The sequence below is a fragment of the Sus scrofa genome, chromosome 4, assembly GCF_054392235.1.
Source record: "Sus scrofa isolate SSC_HxYL_T2T_F1_AM1 chromosome 4, Sscrofa_HxYL_maternal_Yorkshire_Landrace_v2.0, whole genome shotgun sequence".
NCBI classification, from domain to species: Eukaryota; Metazoa; Chordata; class Mammalia; order Artiodactyla; family Suidae; genus Sus; species Sus scrofa.
Window position 1 is genome coordinate 108,580,681 of NC_139386.1, and position 21,762 is coordinate 108,602,442.

General features: G+C 42.8%; 2 protein-coding genes across 4 annotated transcripts in view; both read left to right on the forward strand.

The window, feature by feature from the left end:
- The window catches only part of LOC110260487 (uncharacterized), a 36,460-nt gene extending 28,878 nt beyond the window's left edge, over window positions 1-7,582 (forward strand). Inside the window, exon 3 of the mRNA XM_085020980.1 lies at window positions 7,350-7,582. Within this exon, the coding sequence (XP_084877106.1) occupies window position 7,350 (1 nt within the window). The 3' untranslated portion in view covers window positions 7,351-7,582. The remainder of the gene's footprint in view (window positions 1-7,349) is intronic.
- Window positions 1-21,762, forward strand: part of VTCN1 (V-set domain containing T cell activation inhibitor 1) — a 194,515-nt gene that overhangs the window by 14,837 nt on the left and 157,916 nt on the right. The window contains exon 1 of one of the 3 annotated variants that reach the window (XM_085023453.1): window positions 17,016-18,633. The exons of the other annotated variants lie outside the window; for them this stretch is intronic. The gene's annotated coding sequence lies outside the window, so the exon portion shown is untranslated. Of the gene's footprint in view, window positions 1-17,015; window positions 18,634-21,762 lie in introns of those variants that run through there. 3 annotated transcript variants of the gene reach the window in all.

A 21,762-nucleotide genomic window follows, 5' to 3' on the forward strand; every position in this document is an offset into this window, starting at 1 on the left:
TTTTTTATTTTTGTCTTTTTGCCTTTTCTAGGGCCGCTCCTGCAACATATGGAGATTCCCAGGCTAGGGGTCTAATCAGAGCTGTAGCCACCAGCCTACACCAGAGCCACAGCAATGTGGGATCCAAGCCACATCTGCCACCTACACCACAGCTCACGGCAATGCCAGATCCTTAACCCACTGAGCAAGGCCTGGAATTGAACCCGCAACCTCATGGTTCCTAGTCAGATTCGTTAACCACTGAGCTACGACGGGAATTCCTTTTTCTTCCTTTTCTAGGACGATGCCTGTCTTCAGGAAGGAGTGGCAGGGAGTCCTAGGGATCTGGTCACTCAGAGCCATCAAACCGGCCCTGACTGTCCAACAGGCCACATGTTTCCCTTTTACAACCTTTTTTCCCATTTGTGAAGCCTCTGACATCACAACACATACTTTCCTGCCTTAAAGTCCCCTAAGTAGTAAATTGTGAATTAGTTGTAACCTGAGCCTGCGAGGAAAGAAATAGTTTGGCATATAGAATACTCACTCTAGTTCTGGATTTTGTTTTTTGTTCTGTTTTGTTTTTTGGCTGCCCATGGCATATGAGGTCCCCGGCCAGGGATCAGATCTGAGCTGCAGTTGCAACCTATGCCGCAGTTGTGGCAATGCTGGATCCTTAACCCATTGTGCCAGCCAGCATCCAACCTACATCCCAGCACATCAGAGATGCCACCCATCTGGCTTCGCCACAGCAGGAACTCCCCAAGTCCTGGTTTTGATTGGCTGTCTACTATCACTTGAGGTTTTCAGGGAAGATTGATGTCCAGGAGACAGGCCAAGCCATGCAGTCCTGTATTCCTAGCAGGTTTGGACTTCAAACCCCAGAATAGTTCTTTGGTGAAGAACTATATTTTGCCTTCTTTCTGAAGGGCTGGAGTTTGTTACATAAAACTCTAATGTTTATGTAATCAAATGTGTCAATCTTTTCTGTATAACTTCTGGGTTTTGTATTATCCTTTTTAAAGTCTTGCCCATTCTAGAATCAAAAAAAATATGCATCTATGTCTTCTTATAGGACGTCTGTGATTTCATGCTTTACATGCAAATCTCTGATCCATCTGGAACTTCTTTTGGTATAAGAAGTAAGATAAGGGCCTACTTTTACTTGTTTCCCATCCCAAATGACAAATTGGGTAAACTCAATTACCATTTATTGAATAATCTACCTTTTAAAAAAGTCCTTTAAATAGCAACTTTCTCCATAGAGATTTTAATATGATTCAGTCTATACAAGCTCTATGTATGCATTTATAAAAGTTCTATTTGAACATGATGCCAGGAACAGCTATAGGGTGGTGGGCAGTTGTTAAAATGCCCCCTCCTCAGGTCAGTTTCCCTACCATAAAAAATTAAGGCAGCACTATGTACCTTGCCGTGTTCTTGTGGGGATTTTAAGAATAAAGTATGTAGATACCTCTACCTCAATTATTGTGTTTCTTTCTGTTCAATTTTCTGCAGTAAAGCAATGTGGGCCCTCATATCAAGGATCCCATTTGGGTGTAAGACTCAGTTTCTCTATTTACATCCTGAGCATATAGAGATGGCAAAGGAGGCCATAGCTTTTTCAACAGTAACATCTAACTGTTTCCCTCTCTGGTCAGTGCCTAAAGAGGTACTTTATTTAATCTTTTGAGGTGCCAATCTTTGCCTTTTTGTTTCCCCAAATATTTCAGCAGGGCATGTGGTGCTACATAGATCTGAGTTTGAATTCCAGTTCTGCCGCTTACCAGATAAGTGGCCCTTCTTGAGGAATAATATAAAGGGGAGAGGAGTAGCCCTCTTGTCATGGGGTCATGGTGGGATAAATAAGAATCCTTGTGGAATGCACCTTCCATGGGGAGAAGATCTTTGTCTTATGAATCACGAGTATTAGAATGCCTTGTTATGCCCAGTGTTAGAATGGTGCCTGATGTGCCGTTGCCACTTATTAAAGCAGTATGGAAGGAAGGAATTAGAGCACGTAGCAAGGTGCCAAAGTAAATTAGCTATAAGTGGAGGTCAGAGGGAACAGAAATGTGGTCTTGCCTTCAGGGGTTAGAATCTGGATCTGAAAACTAAGGTGTGTAGCCCTTACACATGAGGCATAATGAAATGCGTGGTATCATATGAGCACAAAGTACTTTGGAGACAAGTGGGAAGTAATGCATTTCAACTGGAGAATTAGGGAAATACTTAATGGAAAAGGGCGAGGCTTCAATTGGACCTTAAAAGAGCATTGTGTGTGTGTGTGTGTGTGTGTGTGTGTGTTTGAGAGACATGATTTTCCAGGCTGGAGGAAGGAATACAAAATGGGAGAAGTGTTTGGCATATGCTAGGATCAGAGCTTAGTGTGAATTATGAAAGTGCATGTCAGGTAGGAGAAAGAGTGTCTGGCAGGTCAATCATGGTGGCCTGGAGTGTCCTGCAATGGGGTTTAAGACAGTGCACAAACCTGAAGGCTTTTGAGTTGCTGAGTCCTAGGGAGAGGCTCATGTTATTATTATGTTTTCATTATCTGTATTCATTATTCAGAAATCAGGGCAAAGGATGAACTAGAAGGGGTAAGAATTTAATAGCTGTTATAACAGCTCAGGAGAGAAGTCCTGACAGTCTAAACTCAGAGTTTCCCAGGAAGCAGAAAGGAGGAAGAGACAAAAAGGGAGAGGAGTTTAGGAGTTCCTGTTGTGGCTCAGTGGGGTATGGACCCCATGTTGTCTCTGTGAGGATGTGGGTTCCATCTCTGGCCTCCCTCACTGGGTTAAGGATCCAGCATTGTGACAAGCTGTGGTGTAGGCTGCAGTGGCAGCTCTGATTCAACCCTGGCCTGGGAACTTCCACATGCTGCAAGTGTGGTCCTAAAAAGAAAAAAAAAAAAAAAAAAAAAAAAAAAAGGAGAGGAGTTTAGGGTCAGAGGTAGTTGAGAATCTGTTGGATTGTTAGGGGCTGTTGCTTCCTGAGGTCAGAAATAGGTGAGGACAGACAAGGTCGGTTTGGTCTGGGAAGTGTTGAATTTAAGGAAGTCTTCTGGAAAGAAGCCATTGATGACCCAAGACGATGGCAGAAAGAGATGGAGATGCGTCAGCATCCCTCCATCATTAATGAGACTCTTAAAGTTGCTTTTCTAAGATGTTTACAGTCAACGTTAAAGACAGAAATGGAAGTATCTCAGATCAATGGGGAAAGATGAATTATTCAATAAATAGTGTTGGTGAAAGTGCCTGGCTATACGGTCAAAAAAAAAAAAAAAAGTGGCACCTCATCTCACACTGTACTCGAAAATAAATCCCAGATGAAGTAAATGTAGAATTGAAAATATAAAAAAGTCAGAAAAATATTTAGGTAAGAGATAGAATCTAAGTATATACACATATATATGTATATGACTAGAGGCATAAATATGCATAAACATATTTACACCTAAATTGATTTCCATTATATATTAAAATCTGTGAGCGTGCATTGATACCTTCAATATCAATTCAACGCCACGGTATTCACGGTCATTTTTTTCCTTTTATTGTCTTAGAAGACAGTGAGAAATTTGACCTTCCTTATTTTCAATATAGTTATTTACTTGACTAACTCTCCTGTGTGTTGGCTCCTCCTTTCCCTGCACAGAGCCCTTCTCGTCCTAATTGAGCTCTGACACAGGATAGCAGGCCACTCATCGGAATTATGTCCACCTTACTTTCCCCCCGTGATGGCTTGAGGCCTGAATTATGCAGAAAAAGGAAGGAAAGAGGAGAAAGGCTTTGTACTCTTTATTGAGGGTGTATTAGTGGGGTTCTTGCAGTTTGGGTCCTCTAAGGTAACTCACAGCACCACAGCGTGACCTGGCATAACCCAGCCAGCCAGTCCAGCCGGGGGTTTGTGTTGTTGTTGTTTAGAGCACATATCCTAGTGATCTGTTTTGAATGGGACATTACCTTGAAGTGATGACTTATTGATGTGCTACCCATCGGTTTAAAACAGAAAATAAATACTCCAAATGCCAAAATCTACATTAGATACAATTCAGTTTATATCTATATATATTTATATACATATATTCCATTTATTTATAAATAATTCCATTTCACTGAGCTACCATACATCAAACACTTTCTGTACTTAATGCCTTCTGGGAAAGTAAGGAAGTATTGCCCAGAGCATCACTGACCTCTAAGAGTTCACAGGCTTATTGGGGAAATTAAGCACAGAGACTTAAAGCAGATAAAGACAATTAAAAATAAGCAATTCATGGAGTTCCTATCATGGCGCAGCAGAAACAAATCTGACTAGGAACCATGAGGTTGCAGGTTCGGTCCCTGGCCTTGCTCAGTGGGTTAAAGATCCGGCGTTGTCATGAGCTGTGGTGTAATTTGCAGACACGACTCGGATCCCGCATTGCTGTGGCTCTGGCATAGGCCAGCAGCTACAGCTCCGATTAGACCCCAAGCCTGGGAACCTCCATACCCCGTGGGTGTGGCCCTAAAACGACAAAAGACAAAAAAAATAAAAAAAGATAAAAATAAGCAGTTCAACACCATACCAGTGCACGATGGCGCCAGATCCCCAATTCTCATGGAACCAAGTGAATGAAGATGTAATTTCTGCAAGCCTGGCTTATCTGGGGCTGGCACTGACAGCCTGGTGAGGCAGGTTGAAGACTCACTCTTAGTAAAAGAGAGACAGCCTGTAAGAGCAAGTTTTCTATCCAAGGATATTTTATCATAGCCACTTCTTGCCAACTAAATAAAAATTGCTACCATCCTGTATTTTGCAGAACAAAGGGCTGTCTGCAAATCCTAATGGATCATTGCCTGATTCCAAATAGAGCAGAGTCCATGATCCCAGGGGCTTCCACCAGCACTCAGACTCCAGATGAGCTGCACCAGGAAAAGCAAGCATGGGCACTCTCTGCCTCTCCTTTTGTCACCTGAGTAACGCAAATGCTTTTTTAGAGATGGCACACAGGCAAAAGTGCAGACATTACCCATGGTCTTAAAATTTTTGGAACAAATACTTGCAGATATTTCTTTCTCTGTGTTTGTATAACCTTGCGTAGGTCATGTAATTAAGTGCTGTATGTCGGTTTCCTCATCTGTAAAATGAAGGTGATAACAACATGATCTACCTCTTCGAGCTACTGAGGGCAAAACATGAGTTGCTAATATACACACAGTGCTTTGAATAGTGATGCTTCATGGTAAGCTCTGTATAAAAAATCATTTTACCCGTATTTATCTAGAGTCAGCTATATATTTGTAAGTGGGAAGTATTCACATGTCTTTGTAGCCAGCTTTTTTTTCATTGAATGATTAACATAAACGGCTTCCTTTGGGTGACAGTTTTAAAAGTGTGAAGACGTCATTAGATCCTTTGAGCAATTTTTCAAAAGTGAAAAGTGGGAATGGCCCCTGGTCCTGCGGCAGTATTAGTTCTAGGTGATGAGCTAGGTCAGGGCAAGGCCTAGATCAAACACTTTCAGAACCGGAAGGTTAGGATGCTGCTTGTAGACCATCGCAGAGGCTCAGCGGAGCACAGACTTGAGCTCCTCTAGCTCAGGAGTTTTCAAACTTGTTGTTGTTGTTAAGACAGTAAAGCCATGTTTTCCCCCAACAAAGTCTTATGTGGATCTCTGCCTCGTAAGTAAAACAATTTTAAGACATCAGAGTAAATATATAAGTTTAGGTGTACAATATCTGCTTATTTTAAAGCTTAGCAATAAGATCACCAATGCTGCTTGATTAAAAAAAAAAATTGGAATGCCAAAGATATGGATGGTAATCACACTTTTATGTCTTCATCAAATTCCCTGAAATGGGGTGAAGTCTTTGTGAAGTCCTGTACCCCCACTGCCATAGAATGAAACATTAGCACCAGTGTTCCGTCATCCTTATTTTATAGATGAGGGAACGAAGGCCCAGAGGTGTTGCATACTACTTGGGCTTTTAACATAGTCTCAACGATAAAAAAAAAAAAATCTGTTAATAGGATGAGAATAAATATTTCAGTGAAAAAAAGTATCTGGAATCATTAAACATATTACCCACCAAATATAGTTCTTTTCAATTTAAATGATTGCCATGTAGTTCTCCAATTAATAAAAATGGAAATGGTCAATTAACTTAGCAGCTGTTCTTTATTGTTGTGCATTATCCTCATAGCTTGCAAGCGCTGGATTGTGCTGACTATGTAATTTGTATTTTATTCCATTAGTGGATATAAAGGTTTGCTGATTATCTCTAATAATTATGCGTTTCAACTTATGAATCAGCATCTCGTTTTCTACATATCCGCTCTCCTCGTCTTTTAAACATCCATCCCATTAGCTGTAATTTCAGTTGTTTTCACCTTGTGAGGCTTGCCTTCGAAACTCAGGAAACGGCTATTGACAAACAATTGCCTTCATTAATTAAACAAGGCCAAGCGTCACTGATGGAAACTTGAAAAGTTGATTCTGTCCTTTCCCTTGCCACTCGCTGCTCACACCCGGGACACTTGATCCACCTGCCTTAGTGTAGTTAGAGTTATTCCACCCTGTTTATACGAGAACAAACAACCCCCGGGGGCCTCTGTGTTGGGCATGGTCTTAAAAAAACTAAGAAAAAGAAAAAAGATAGTTCTTGCAAATGATCCAAAGTCAGGTTTTTAAAAATTAAATTGTGAAATATATCATATAGGCAAAAAATTGGTATTTATAGAATAAAAGTAAAGTCATTTGTTGTTTTGAAAATCAATGGTATCATAAAATCATTGTTGACAGTTTAGGGAATATTTTAAAAGTATAAAAACTGCTAATAACATGGAATGTTTTGTTGTTCCCTCTCCCTCTCTCTCTATACATGTAGATGTGTGTGTGTGTGTGTAGCTTTAAATATATACACACATATACCAAACATATATATATACATATATATAAATTTTGTGTCCTCTATTTTCACTCAATAATATAACATGATTATTTTCCCATGTATTAAGTGTTTTAAACAATCATTTTTTTAAAAGCATCTTTATTTCTTCCCTTTTTTTGAGCACTGGCTTTTCTTACAAGTGTTTTCTAATTATGAATAAGACTCCGATGAAGAACTTTAGGCATAAACTTTTGTCCTCATCTCTGATTTTTTGTTTTCTTTGTGTTAAGGTCATATTTTCTGACATCAGTTTTTGTGACTAGATCGATATTAATGAGACTCCTGAATATATTCTGGTCAGTGTATAAATGATTTTGATATTAAAGTTCCTAGAGAAAATTGTTATAGGCTCCTATCAATAACACTGGTGAATTCGGATTCCTGCTCTTGGTTGGTTTATGAAGCTTTGGTTCCTGTACATCTTTTGGCCTCTAGAAGTCTCTTTTGGACTCACCTGTCGTCGCATGATGATAAATATGCAAATAAAATAAACTGAGATTTGATGGATGTCCAGGACTAATGGGAAGATCAGAGCCAGCATAAGAGAGACAAGGACGGGCGTGAGAGGTAGGAGGGACGGGAAGGGAGCATCGAGTTGCAGAACTTAAAATTAGAGAAAAATCAAGCGACTTAGTGGGCAGTCATTCCACAGGCAGCAGAAAGATCAAGATGAAGTGAATCAAAGAGACAGCATTAGATGTGGTCCGAAAGGGAACATCATTTCCTTCTGAGCAGCTGAAGTGGAGCAGAAATGAGGATAGAAGACAGAGGTGGGGAGATTGTCCCAAGGAAACTGAGTTAATTCTACACAAAGCCTGAACCTCTTTTCTTACCCCAAGGTTCATTCTGCTGGTTAGAGTTGCACGATACATACAATTTCATTCAATTTCTCCTTCCACAGGTATTGATTGGCACTATTCTGTTGGAGACACTGTGCTAGGGCCGGGGGACGTAGCCGTGAAAAAGACAGACATGGTTCCTGCTCTGATGGAGCTTATGTTCTAGTAGAGATACAGTCAGTTGATAAGGAAACTAATCATCAGTGAAAAAGAAAAGGGGAGATGGTGATTGATATCAGTGAAATAAGACAGACCTAAAGGGAGAAATTGTTTAGAGGTGGAGGAAAAGGTAGTTGACCTATGAGCGTTAAGGTAAGTCCTTCTGAAAAGGAATATTTGAGATGAGGTCTGAGAAGCCAGCCAGCAGGGATGAGCGCTTCTGGCAGGAAGAACAGCAGTTAGCAATCTGGAGGATCTGGAGTTCCCACTGTGACTCTGGGTTAAGGACCCAACGTAGTCTCTGTGAGGATGCAGTTTTGATCCCTGGCCTTGCTCAGTGGGTTAAGGATTTGGCATTGCCTGCAGCTCAGATCCAGTGTTCACGTGGCTGTGGCGTAGGCCTCAACTACAGCTCTGATTTGACCCCTAGCCTGGGAACTTCCACATTCTACGAGTGTGGCCATGGAAAGAAAACAAAGGGGGGGGAATGCGAGGGATGGGAATGAACCTGACTTCCTCTAGAAACAGAAAGAAAGCCCACTCATGTGGCTGGAGTGGAGTAAATGAAGGAGAGACTGGGGTGGCTAAGAAGTGATAGGAAGGGAGATTAGGGATAGAGATGTAGGCAGGGGGCCAGAGTTTATGGGGCCTTACAGAATTTTTTTTTTTCTTTGCTGCGCCCAAGGCAAGCAGAAGTTCCAGGGCCAGGGATCTAACAATAGCCACAGAAGTACCAGTACCAGATTCTTAACCCACTAGGCCACCAGGGAACTCCAAGACTTTTGAAAGTTGTTGTAAGTGGAGGTGAACATCAGTTTTGATAGAGAAAGAATCCTGATGTCAAATGATTGTATCCTTGTCCCGTGCAGCATAAACACCTCAGTTAAGTCCTTTAAAGCATCCAGAATGCTAATACTTCTGAAAATAAGATTAGCAGGCAGAGTGGACGTACTTTTGTTGGGTCCACTTTCACTAAACTTTCCCACTTCTTCTGGTAACTATAGCTGCTTGACCTGCCCTAAACCAGAAGGGTCTACTAAACAGAACCTCGCTCTCTCTGGCCTCAGGCATGCAAACGTCACCAAGGTCTAGCCAGTCAGGGTCCCATTCCTCTGGCCGCAGAGACTGGACCCAGACATGGTATGTGACTCAAGGCAGGACGGTCCCATTTGTTCCCTGGGATAGAGTTGGAGGCTGGATGGCAAAAACTACCTCCATCCTCTGGGGTCCCCAAGTCGGGATGATGCAAACTTGATAATATCTGTGACCATTCCCTCCCTTTCCCACTCTGGACTTCTCCTACTCCCACCTCCTCTGCATAGCACCCCCTGCCCCCACCGCGTAATTGGAAGGAATCAGGTGAATGCCCACAGTCAAGGTGAAAATGGAGAGGGAGGAAAAGATCTGGAGCTGACCACTGATGGACTTCCCACCTCTTAGGGATCCCAGAGCCCAGGTCCTTCCTGGACTTCCTGGTTAGAGGGCCCGATCAAATCTGTGTCCCTTTTTGCTCAAGGTCGTTTGAATTTGGTTTCTGTCACTCACGGTCCAAAGAATTCCGACTATCAGTGTGTTAAGAGGGAACGAAGAAAGTCTGTTAACATTTACACACGCTCTCCGTGCTTCCTCTCCTGTATCACGAGAAATAGAGGCATGTGAGCAGACGGGATGCAAATCCCTTGCCGTTTCAGTTTCCCCGCCGAAAATATCTGCCAGGAAATTCTCCAAAGCCCATCCGCACTCTTTTCTCATGCCTTCCTTCCAGGGGTGTGCTGGTAAACTGGCTTATTGGGGGGAAAAACTAATTTGTAACATTTGGCAGTTTCTCCTCTATAGATCCTCCCACTGTGGCAGGCAGCGGGGGACATTGCTGCGGAATGTGAGTGTCGGCGAAGCAGGGGTCCGCACACCACTGCTTTCCCCTCTTTCTTCCGATGGTCTCTCTCCTCACTTGTCCCTGTTTTTCCCAATCACCTTTCCTCTCTGCCACATGTCAGCCAGAATTTGACCTAGGGTTTCCTACCTAGCTGGGCTCCTTTCCTCTGAATCTCACCAGCATTATCCTGTCTGATGCCAATGGCACGAAGTTACTGGAGAGAACAGAGGCTTTGGTGTCATATCTAGATTCAGTCGCTTGCAACCTTGAGTGAGTTACTTCATTGCATTGAACCTTGGTTTCCTCATCTGTAGAGTGATGAAAACGATGCCCCCTACAGAAGGGCTATGGTGACTGCCTAAGAGAACCGAAGCAGCACATGCTCAGTGAAAACTTGTGTCTTTCCTAGCCTTCAGGGAGAGTAACCACCCCATCTGTGCCCCTGGGACATCCCCCCAACCCCCACCGCCACTCCCGCCCCATGCTAGTTCTTGCCAGGAGCTTTGCACTCAGGGAACTCTGAGTGCAGGACTTGATCTTAGGTATCTTCATACCCCAGATCCTAGCTCAGTGTCTGCAGCATGGTAGCTACCCAATAAATATTAAATGAATGCTGTCTCTCTTACCCATTTCCTATTCCATCACAAGAAGGGCTGGGGCAGAAGGAATCTGGCTGTAGCAGAAAATGAGAGGAAGAGGTTTGGGGCCCTGGGGAAACTGGCTGGTATGGAGGTGGGCCGCCAGCGCAGCAGGTGGGCACGAGTGGGCAGGATGGCGTGAAAGCTGATCCGTTAGCATATGGATCTGAGTTCTCCCATGGGCCCCCGCTCATAAGTTTCCTTGGTACACAGAGCCGAACAGAGCCCAGGGAAGGATAATTCACTCAACAACAGTCACTCTTTTTTCCTCTCTTGTTTATCTTAGTTACTGATGCTCATGTCACATCTTCAAGTTTCTTTCACAGAATGCCTTTTTGCTTTAAGTCTTTAAGTTATTTTTTTCTTCCCTGTCCTGGAGATAGATGAACCAGAGCCAATAAAATAAGAGCTCTCTTTTTCTTTCACAGCTCTGAAAGCTTTACATAAGTGTTTCTTCACTTCTATTTTATGGCCAGGACCAGATGCAGAAGTGCTAAAATATTTTGATAAGAGCTGTCCTGGCAGCACTTCTTGCTTTTACAACTATCCAGAGGGAGAGAGTTCGCTAGGAATCCAGCCCACAGAGAGGAGAGAGAGAAGCTATGAAATCTCTCTACTGACCGAGCTTCTCAATTAGTTTCAAAAAAACCATTGGATGAGAAGAGAAAGAAAAAAATGTTTAAGCCACAGTGGTCTCTAGATAAATTTGAAGGCCCTAATAATCCCTAATATTTATGGGGTTGTGTTCCTTTTGAAGTTTATAAAATGCCTTTATATACAAACATATCCTGAGACCTCTTGAGTTAAATACACACTTCCCGATCCCATAATCCTATAAAGGTGTAGGAATTATTAGTATCCTCAGGGAGCAGTTGAAACTAAGGCCTAGAGAGGTTAAGCGACTTGGCCAAGGTCACACAGCTGGTCAGTGGGGATGCTGGTATTTAGCCACAATACTCCACTGCCTCTCATCTGTTTATCAGAGAGAGTCAGATGCAGGGAGGTCAAGTGAGTTGCCCGAGAGCATGTAGAAGAGGAAGCAAAAGGATGTCATTCCTTTCTTTCCCCACTTTGCGGTGGGGTCATTGCCTTACTCTGAGCCATGCATTTGCCTCATTCTTTTCCATCTTATCCCTTTCCCTTCATTCTGTCCATTTTTTTAATTTCACTTCATTCTACCTCATTCTGCCCTCCTCGTGTCCTTCAGGGGCTGTGTTTTCATCCCCCTCTCTGTGTTCCACACACAGGGACTCTGTTTCAACTGACAGGCCTCAGTCCTTACCCTGTTCGAAGGGCCGTCCCCACGCATGCAGATATTAACTTGGGTTTATTCCTCAAAACAAACCTATGAAGCTGAGGCTATGATCATCCTTATTTTACAGATGAAAAAACTCAAGTCATCGTCTCTGCCCAAGATCACACAGCTAATAGGCAAAATAGCCAGAATTCAAGGCTGAGCATCTGGCTTCAAAGCCCCACCATCCTAAATCATTTAGCTACAGCTTGCCTCTCCTTTGGGCCTTGCCTGTCCCTGTATCTGTCCTTCAGGGTCTGTTGATACCTAGGTTTGCCTGGTCATAGATGCTCTGGATGAATTTAGACAGTGTGGGCTGGGACCCTGGGAAGTGGCTTAGGAGGAAGAAATTAGTAAGGGATATAGTTGAGACGAAAATAAAATTTATGGAGTTCCCATTGTGGCTTAATGGGTTAAGAACCTGACATAGTGTCCATGAGGATGCGGGTTCGATCCTTGGCTTCCCTCAGTAGGTTAAGGATCGTGCGTTACCGCAAGCTACAGTATACATTTCAGGTGCGGCTCGGATCCCGCATTGCTATGGCTCTGGCATAGGCTGCAGCTGCAGCTCTGCTGGGACCCCTATCCTGGGAACTTCCACATGCCACAGGTGTGGCTGTAAAAAGAAAAAAAAAATGATGGTTTCTGAATCCCTTTTCAGGATTCTGTTCATTCACTAGTTTGTTCACACATCAGCCTGATGTCGCCTGCTACCCACTTGAGAAATAGCAGCAAAAACTAGGCAATTAAGCTATTTAAAGGATGGTTTCAAAGAAAATAAACTGTTGGTTGAACTGTTCACGGTATGTTTGCAGCTAAAGGAAACATGTCATTTTCCAAAGGGAGAAAGGAATTGAGTCTGACAGAAGTGAGTGCAACCATCATGGGAATAGTCATAAAATAAAAATTCTGCGTCTAATTCCCTTTGGTGAGATGTTCTAGATTTTAATCATCTAAACCAAATGGCTGAAACCCATTTAAAGCAGTTCAGCTAAATTTTGCTGTGTAGTTGCTTATGTAAGTATCTTCTTCATTTGCCACTAGACTAAAGCTCCTTGTGTATGAAATTGAATGTTACCCATCTTGGTCTCCCGCAAACTGCCTGGCACAGTGTCTGGCACTTAGCAGGTGCTCAATAAATGTTTACTGAATAGAATTAAAAGCATTCACTGCTTATCAATTCTATACTCACCCCAGGGGGGGAAAAAACCAAAAGAATGACGGTGATGTTATGCCCTATTAAGTACAAAAATGAAAACAAATACCATCTCAAGGTTGTTAATTTAAGAACATAGGGACTCTGAAATGAAGCCTCTCCACAATGGGGAATTGCTTGTAAAGCATTTTCTGTATCAAGGTTTATTATAACAATACCGCAGAAGCGCTCAAAGGCTCTCTCTTTTAATTCCACGTCTTCCAAGATCAAAGGATAAAAAACTATTTGGAAAAACACAAATAGTTGCTCATTATATTTGATCTCATTTTAAAGTTTGTCTTTTAACCTACTTATATTTGCGATAGAAGACCATGGGTGTTTGAAACTGGCTTGTTAATTTTTCTGAATATGTTCAGGGTGTTTTTGCCAGGTTGGGGCAGGGGTGGGGGGAGTACTGTGTAATCCCTCTGTCCTGCCCACTGACAGAACCAATTGTTTAAGACACATGGGGGTCAGGCAAATGTAAGTCAAAAATAAAATCTTTATTGTAATTGAAGTGGAGTGTATTTGCAATGTTGTATTAGTTTCTGGTGTACAGCAAAGTGATTCAGTTATACGCATATATCTGTTTTTATATTCTTTTCCCTTATGGTTTATTCCATGATATTGAATATAGTTCCCTGTGCTATATTGTAGGGCCTTGTTGTTGTTTACCTATTATATGTACATAATAGGATGTGTCTACTAATCCCAAACTCCCAATTTATCCTTCCCCACCCCCTTTCTCCTTTGGTAACCCTACGTTTGTTTTCTGTGTCTGTGAGCCTGTTTCATAGACAGGTTCTTTTGTGTCGTTCTTTAGATTCCACGTACAAGAGATGTCATGATATTTGTCTTTTTCTGTCGGACCTAATTCACTTAGTATGAGCATCTCTAGGTTCAACCACGTTGCTGGAAGTGACACTATTTCATTCTTTTTTTATGGCTGAGTACTCAAGAATAAAATCATTATTACTCATGAGGAAGGTGTTTGGGTCGGTTAGCAGGTGTGCCTGCTGGTACTATGCCCCAGATTGTTTACCCACCAGTGGCTATGGCAGCCTTAGCCAGGGCTGAACTGCCTCAGGCCCCTGTTTTAGGAGCCTGCCCCTAAAAACTTTATGGTGTAGCAGAGTCCAGGAGATTGAGTCCCTGCTCCCCACAGGCACGTAGATCCCAAGGGAAGAGTGAAATGGGCTGACATAGGCACGCCTTGTATGGTCTGAGAAAGACCAGATAGAAAGTCACTCCTCTTTTCCCGGAAGGGGTAAGAAAAGGGATGGAACAAAGGCTTGGATTGTTGCTCTAATCACAGTCCCTCCACATAAAAGCATGAAGGGCAGGCATGATTGTTCCTTCCAACATACAGATGTATTTTACAACAGATGTACTCTGTTGCTGATTATTTGTAACCAATTTGAATTTTCTCTCTCAGCAGTGATTGATTGAGGTCTAGGTGCCAGGCACTGTAATAAAAGCTTTACACTTCTTGGCTCATTTGATCCTGAAAATAACCCTGTGAGGGAAAACAGGTCGGTGTTTCCTTAACAAGTTAAACTTGGAATTACCCTGTGACTCAGCAATTCCACTCCTGGATATATGCCCCAAAGAATTGGGAACAGGTGTTTAAACAAAAATTTGTACACCCATGTTCAGGGCAACACTATTCACAAGAGCCAAAAGGTGGAAACAACCCAAATATATGTAAACAGATGAGCAGTGAGACAAAGCATGATCTATGGCAATGGAATATTACTCAGCTATAAAAAAGGAGCAAAGTACTGATACACGCTACAACACAGATAAACCCTAAAAACAGTACGTTAGGTGAAAGAAGCCAGACACAAAGGCCACAGATTGCAGGATTCCATTTGTGTGAAATATCCAGAATAGGTAAATCCATAGAAATGGAAAACTGATTCATGGTTGCCAGAGGCTGGGAGGAGTGGAGGATGGGGAGTGATTGCTTAAGGCTACAGGGTTTCCTTTGGGGGTGATGAAAAAGTCATGGGACTAGATAGTGGTAATGGTTGTACAACATTGTGCACTCAATGCCACTGGACTGTGTACTTCACAGTGATCTCTGGTAAATTTTGTTCTATGTCATTTACCACCACAAACACATATAATTCTAGGAGGTAGGGATCATTTTCTCAACTTTACAGATAAGTAAGGTGAGGCTCTAAGAGAAATCAAGAACATTGCTGTCAGACGGAGGATGAATCTAAGTTTTGTGTGATTTGAATTTTTGGCCATTTAATAAAGGGACCTATTTAAGAAAAATGATACAAAATTCTGATTATAAAACTGCTAGGTCTGTCAAAGGATCTTTTCAAGAGCGGACTGTGAAGCTTAGGTTTTATGAACTCCAAGGTAAATTCACATTTGCTCTTAATAGGGAGAATTGGAAAATGAAAAAAATCAAAAACCTGTAACTCCACTTTCGATAGACGGTAAAAAAACATATAATACCTGAGAATATATTTAACAAAAGGTGTGTCAGACCTCTGCACTAGAAACTACAAAACATCGCTAAGAGAAATTTTAAAGGACCGAAATAAATGGATAGCTGAATCACGTTTAAGGATCAGAAGAGTCAGTATTGTTAAGATGTCAGTTCTCCCCATATTGATCTATTGATTCAAAGCAATTCCAATCATCATCTCACAAGGGTTTTTTTGGTAGAAATTCTCTCTCACATTTATATACAAAAGACCTCGATCGCCCCAAAAAATGCTAAAAAGGAACAAAGTTCAAGGACTTACCCTGGCTTCATTCCTTAGAATAAAGCCACGCTATGAAGACAGAGGACTGTTAGGAGATAAAAATAAATCAATGGCACCAAATAGAGTGCTCAAGAATAGACCATTTATATATGCAGTCAAATGATTTTCAACAAAGGCACTTGAACAGTCCAGTGAGGAAAGAAAAGTATTTCCACAGAAGGCGCTAGAACAATTGGACGTGTCTATGGAAAAGTGAGTGGGTGGAGCTAGAATGTGACCCTAACCCTGGCGCCTCTTTCTGTATCCCTTCGCTCCCTCTGTGCTCCCACCATTGTGCCTTGGCCTTGCCCTGCTTGTTCCCTCTCTGGCCATAATCTTCAGAAATGAGATGCTAAAGCTTGAGACCATGTCAGCTGGTTGGTTGATAGGAAGATTGAGGGAGTGGAGTCTCGACTCTGAAGGAGTTGACCTGTTTTGAGTCTTGAGGTGCCTGGGACCCTATCGGCTATTATGAGAAAGGATGTAGGGAGTCTGTCAGGGAGGTAAACTGGAAAGCCCTAGTGCATTGTCACTGTTAGTTGAATGGTCAAAGCCTGCTAGCTGAGGTCACCTGGTAAAAGGAGGAATTCTGAACTTGCCCCTGGAAGGTTTTGGTTCTGGTCTCTCTCTGTCTCTGCATCACTTTAACTTCTTTGATTTTTAGTTTTCTCACCTGAAAAGCAGGGATAGTAAATAGTACCTCTGTCTTACCCCTTGGGTTGCTATTACGTTCAAATGAAGTAGTGTATAGAAGTATCCTTTGGAAACTATGCAATATTACATAACTTATCACAGTTCTGTGTGTATACGCTTTGCAAACTCAGTGAGTAATAATATTACCTTATCTGCTTTAAATTCAAATTTTATATATGAGTTCTCTAATTATTTTTCTTGTTCTGCCTGTGTTTTATAGAAGAAATCTAACATTCTAGTACTGAATCAAAATTCCTTTATTAGTGCAGCTTTGGAGTCCAAGATACCTGTTTTTAAAAAGTTTCATCCATTTATTTCACAATGCGTTTTTAAAATTTTCACTCATTCATTAACTCACTTTATTCAACAAGTTCTTATTTCGTGCCTCCTATAGGAAAGACACTGTGTTAAATGCAAGAAGGAACTGAAGAGGCACAATCCCTGGCTGGTGAGGGTATAGATACATCCATAAAGAGCCAATCATGATATGTCATTATTGCTAGAAAGGACCTGTTTACAGGGTAGTGTGTGAACAGAGGGGAGAAGCACCCAAGCCTGTGAGTGTCAGAGTAGGCTACAGAGAAGGTGTGATGTTCCAAACTGGGACATAAAGAGAAAAAAGATTTTTACCAGGATGGTCTAGGGCAGGTGGTAAGGACCTTCTAGTGCAGGGACGTGTACCAAGATACGAAAGAGCATGTTGGCGAACTGCAAGAGAAGTTAACATGTGTGGAGTTTCAAGTTAGACTAAGTATGGCCAGAGAAGAGACTGGAGGAGCTGCCAGGAACCAGGCTATCGAGGGCCTTGTAAGTCACACAAAGGAGTTTTGTCTTTATCCTGTAGGTGTTAGAATTGTGGAAGCTTTCTAACCATGGAGTAGTAAGATCAGCTCTGTTTTTGTTTTTTTGTTTTTTGGTTTTTTGTTTTTTTGTTTGGCTGTGCCCGCAGCATGCAAAAATTCCTGGGCCAGGGATCGAACCCACACCACTACAGTGACCTGAGCCACAGCAGTGACAATGCCAGCTCCTTAACCCCTAGGCCACCAGGGAACTCCTCAGCTCTGTATTTTAGAAAGGAAACTATGGCCAATGGAGGAGGATGTGGGAGGCCAGGGGCAGGGGAACAGGCAGGGGAGTGTGACAAATAGGGAGGCCACTTAAGCGGTCATTGCCATGGTCCAGACTGAACCAGAGACTCATGGTAATAAGACTAGTCCGCAGGAGACTGAGCTGAGGCTCCTTTAAGAGGCCAAACCGATAGGATTTAGCAATTAGTTGAATGCAGTGGATGAGAGAGAGAAACTCAGCTCTACCCCATATTCCTGATGTGACCTTGGACACAGGGCCTGACCTTTCCGATTCTGTTTCCTCATCTGGAAAATTGGGAGTAGAATTACTTAATTCATGAGGTTTTGGGGGAGCCTTTCAAGTGCTCAGTGTAAAAGCCTTGTACAAACTAGATTTTCTGTGAAGCCTGCTTCTCTTTCCCACTTCCTTTTCTTCTCCGCCGCCCATTCTGCACAAGAGCTCTTTGAACTACGGACACTTTGCTCTTAGGACACTCGTGCTGGACACTAAAAACGTTTGGGGTTTGAAGCTTTGGGAGCAAGATGCCCTCCCCTAGTACATCTCCAGAGTTTTCATGATAAAGCAGCTTCTAGGCTGGGTGGATGGTGTTTGTGGCTCGCGTGGCAATTTGTGTGTTCCTACACTATCCGAGGGAGCAGCTAGCAGTTCCTGGTAAGGTTCTGGAAGTTCTCAAATGAGGATCATGCTCTTTGGGCCCTGCCCTTTAGTCTGCCTCATGCTTATCTCTATGATACAAGCTGATGGGAGCTGGGACCCTCTGGCTCTGTCTGTATCTCTTTCCTGCTCCTGCTTGAGGCCAGTGAAGGATTCTGGGATTTTCCTTCAGCCCCCTCCCTACGATCTCCTTGCTTTCCATTTAGAGACTCAACGCTTTTCTCATTTTCCTACCATGACCGAGGCCACCTAGACCTTGAACATGACTTTAAGAAACATTATTCCAATCCCCCCTTTTCCCTGGGTGAGGGAAAAAAATGGAAAACACCTGCACTGCTTCCTCCCAGTGTCCTGGCTGGATGTCCAGGTGTCATTGGAAAAAGGGACACTGAAGAGAGACAAGCGACTGGGTGACACATCCCTGAGGAGCTGGAAGCAGATTTTGGAATATGTTGACTGCAAAAGCTACAGCCTGGAGAGATGTTGATTGAAAGGCCTGCAGTCTTCAGAGGCTAAGGTAATTAAGAATTTAAGAGCTTTCTTAAATTAAATGTTCCCTTTATTTCTCACTGGCATTTCTTGGATGTTACCGTTGAAAAGGAGGGACTTGGGCATAACTCGATATTCTTATCCAGGAATAGTTATTAACTACCTCTGGCTTCCATGGTCATTGTACCCAATCAGGATTTATGCCTTTTTTTTTTTTTTTTTTAAATAGCCACACCCGTGGTATATGGAAGTTCCTGGGCTAGGGGTCAAATCAGAACTACAGCTGCTGGGCTACACCACAGCCACAGTTATGCTGGATCCAAGCCACATTTGCAACACTGGGTCCTTAACCCACGGATCGAGGCCAGGGATCAAACCTGCATCCTCACAGGCACTGTGTCAGATTCTAAACCCACTGAGTCACAATGGGGACTCCTATGCCATTTTTTTAAAAACTAGAGCAGCCCTGAAATTTCTCCTTTGTTAACCTACTGACCTTTCCTAAGGAGATCAGCGCTACAGACCATTCAGATCCTGAGCTCCTGGGAATCCTATTAAGACACCCCAAGGGGAAGTCGTTAATGATCTGCCCACGGAAAACCTAAGCTCTGCTTCTCATCCCTGGTGCCCTCTTTTGTGACAGAGCCTTGTCTCATGGTGCCATGATGTGCCAAAACATGGAGGGAAATTCAGTTCTCTCGCAGTGACTCTGAGCTCGGGGGAGGAGGAGCAGTTTGCTCTCCTGAATGGTGTCTGTGCAGCTGACAAGGGCTGGGACACTGCCCCTTCCCCCAGATTCCACTGGGCTGCTGCAGACTGGGGAATCGTGATTAAACTAGGAACCTGGAAGACAGTAGCAGTCCTTGCCCAGCTACTCAACACCCAGCTCACAGATGTAATCAAGATAACTAAGTCGGGGGTCTTATAAGAGATGTAATTCACAGTAGTACTAGGAGCCAAGTTATAATTATTATAATAAAAATTCACATGCAGTGAATTCTTAATTATCTGATAATGAAGTTCAAGGGAGGATACCAGAAATTGCAGAGCACAGATAACCCAAAAGGCTAATTTCAAGTCACTTGCGATGGAACCCGATGGAGGATAATGTAAGAAAAAGAATATATATACATATATATATGTGACTGGGTCACTTTGCTCTACAGTAGAAATTGACAGCACACTGTAAATCAACTGTAAAGGAAAAAATAAAAATCGTATATTAAAAGCAACCAAAAGGCTACTTCCAGAGACATGTTTCCTGTTCCTCCAACTTTTTTCCAAGGCAGTGAATTATTTATCCTCTAATGATAATAATTCATGTTTATGTGTGGACCTTTCATATGTATCACTGAGTTTCAAGGATGTTTCAGTAACACATGCATAGTTTCAAACAAAATCTCCTTTGGCATCTCAGGGCATAAAGCAGATAAAAATGTTGCTGCTCTGGTGTAGCCAGACCTGGATACACTGGTGCCCTGCCCTTGGGGATAATTCCAACCCTAGCTCCGCCTTGGAGTTGTGGCTTCTGAGGGACCACTGAGGGAGGCTGTCATGGAGAAGAATGCAATTCAGAAACCACTGACTTAAATTATCTCTTGGCTCTTATGTGCCCTGTAACGCAGGTATGGCAGGAGTTACTATTCCTCTTTTTCTTTTTCTTTTTTTTTTTTTTGCTTTTTTTTTTTTTTTTTTTTTTGCTTTTTAGCGCTGCACTCGCAGCATATGTAGGTTCCTAGGCTAGGGGACAAATCGGAGCTACAGCTACTGACCTGCACCGGGGCCACAGCAACACCAGGTCTGAGCTGCGTCTGCGACCTACACCACAGCTCACGGCAACGCCGGATCCTTAACCCACTGAGTGAGGCCAGGGATCGAACCTGCAACCTGATGGTTCCTAGTCAGATTCCTTTTCTCAGTGCCACACAAGAACTCCAGGAGTAAATATTCTTATTTTACAGATAAGAACAGGCTCAGGGAAGCTGGGTCACAGGGGTAGAAACCAGTGGAGCTGGGACTTGAACTCAATCTTCTGATGCCAAGTTTAATATCCTTTTAACTATACCTATGCCCTGCCCTTGGCTCGCTTCCTCAGTCTACCCTCTCGTGTTGGGATGTCACCAGAAAAAAAAATTCACCAAAGGAGAATTAGGGGATAAGGTATAAATCATCAGTTAAATAGAGAACCTTCCACGTTGGTTGAATGGCCCCTTCCCCCCTCTAGAAGTGACAAATGAACCTCTGGTCTGATGAAGGGAGTCTGGTTGGATTGAGAGCTGATCTCAGTTTCACTGATCACCTTTAGTGATTGGAATTTCAATTTCTTAATAATTTCTGTCACTTCCTGGCTGTGTCTAAATATTTAGGCAGATATGTGCAGGGTGGATGTGTGTGTTTGATGGGTTGCATATATTTTTGTGTGCTGATTGTCAGTCAGTGCGGAAACCACGCCACAGAAAGCAGATGTGATCTGACAGTTGCCAAACGTGGCTCTCATTTTTTCCAGCATTCCCCTGCCCCTCTCAAAGGCAGAGCTGGTTTCTGCCTTTGGACCACAGACTCCTGGAGAACTTGACTGCCTGGCATTGACCTTCCACAGTCATTTTCTGTGAAATCTTATATATATCCCTGGCTTCAATTAACCAATTTTGGTGATTCTTCATTCTATATCCTCAGCCCTAACCTCTCTCAAGTTCCAGACCTACGTTTCTAATTACCCACTGGACATGTGTAATTGGAAGCATCTGTACTTGCATATTCAGAATTAGACTAAATTCTAGCTAAAACGATGTCCCCTGAATTTCCTATATTGGTTAATGTTCATACCTCCTGACAAAACAAGAAAACTCAGTTTCCAGGAACCCTTCCCTTTCCTCACCATCCAGTTTCTTTTTTTCTTTTTCTTTCCATTTTTTTTTTTTTTTGGTCTTTTTATCCTTTTAGGGCCACACCCATGGCATATGAAATTTCCCAGGCTAGGGGTCCAATCGGAGCTACAACTGCTGGCCTACACCAAAGCCACAACAATGCCAGATCTGAGCCTTGACCTACACCACAGCTCACAGCAACGCCAGATCCTTAACCCACTGAGTGACGCCAGGGATCAAACCTGCAACCTCATGGTTCCCAGTCAGATTCATTTCCGCTGTGCCACAAT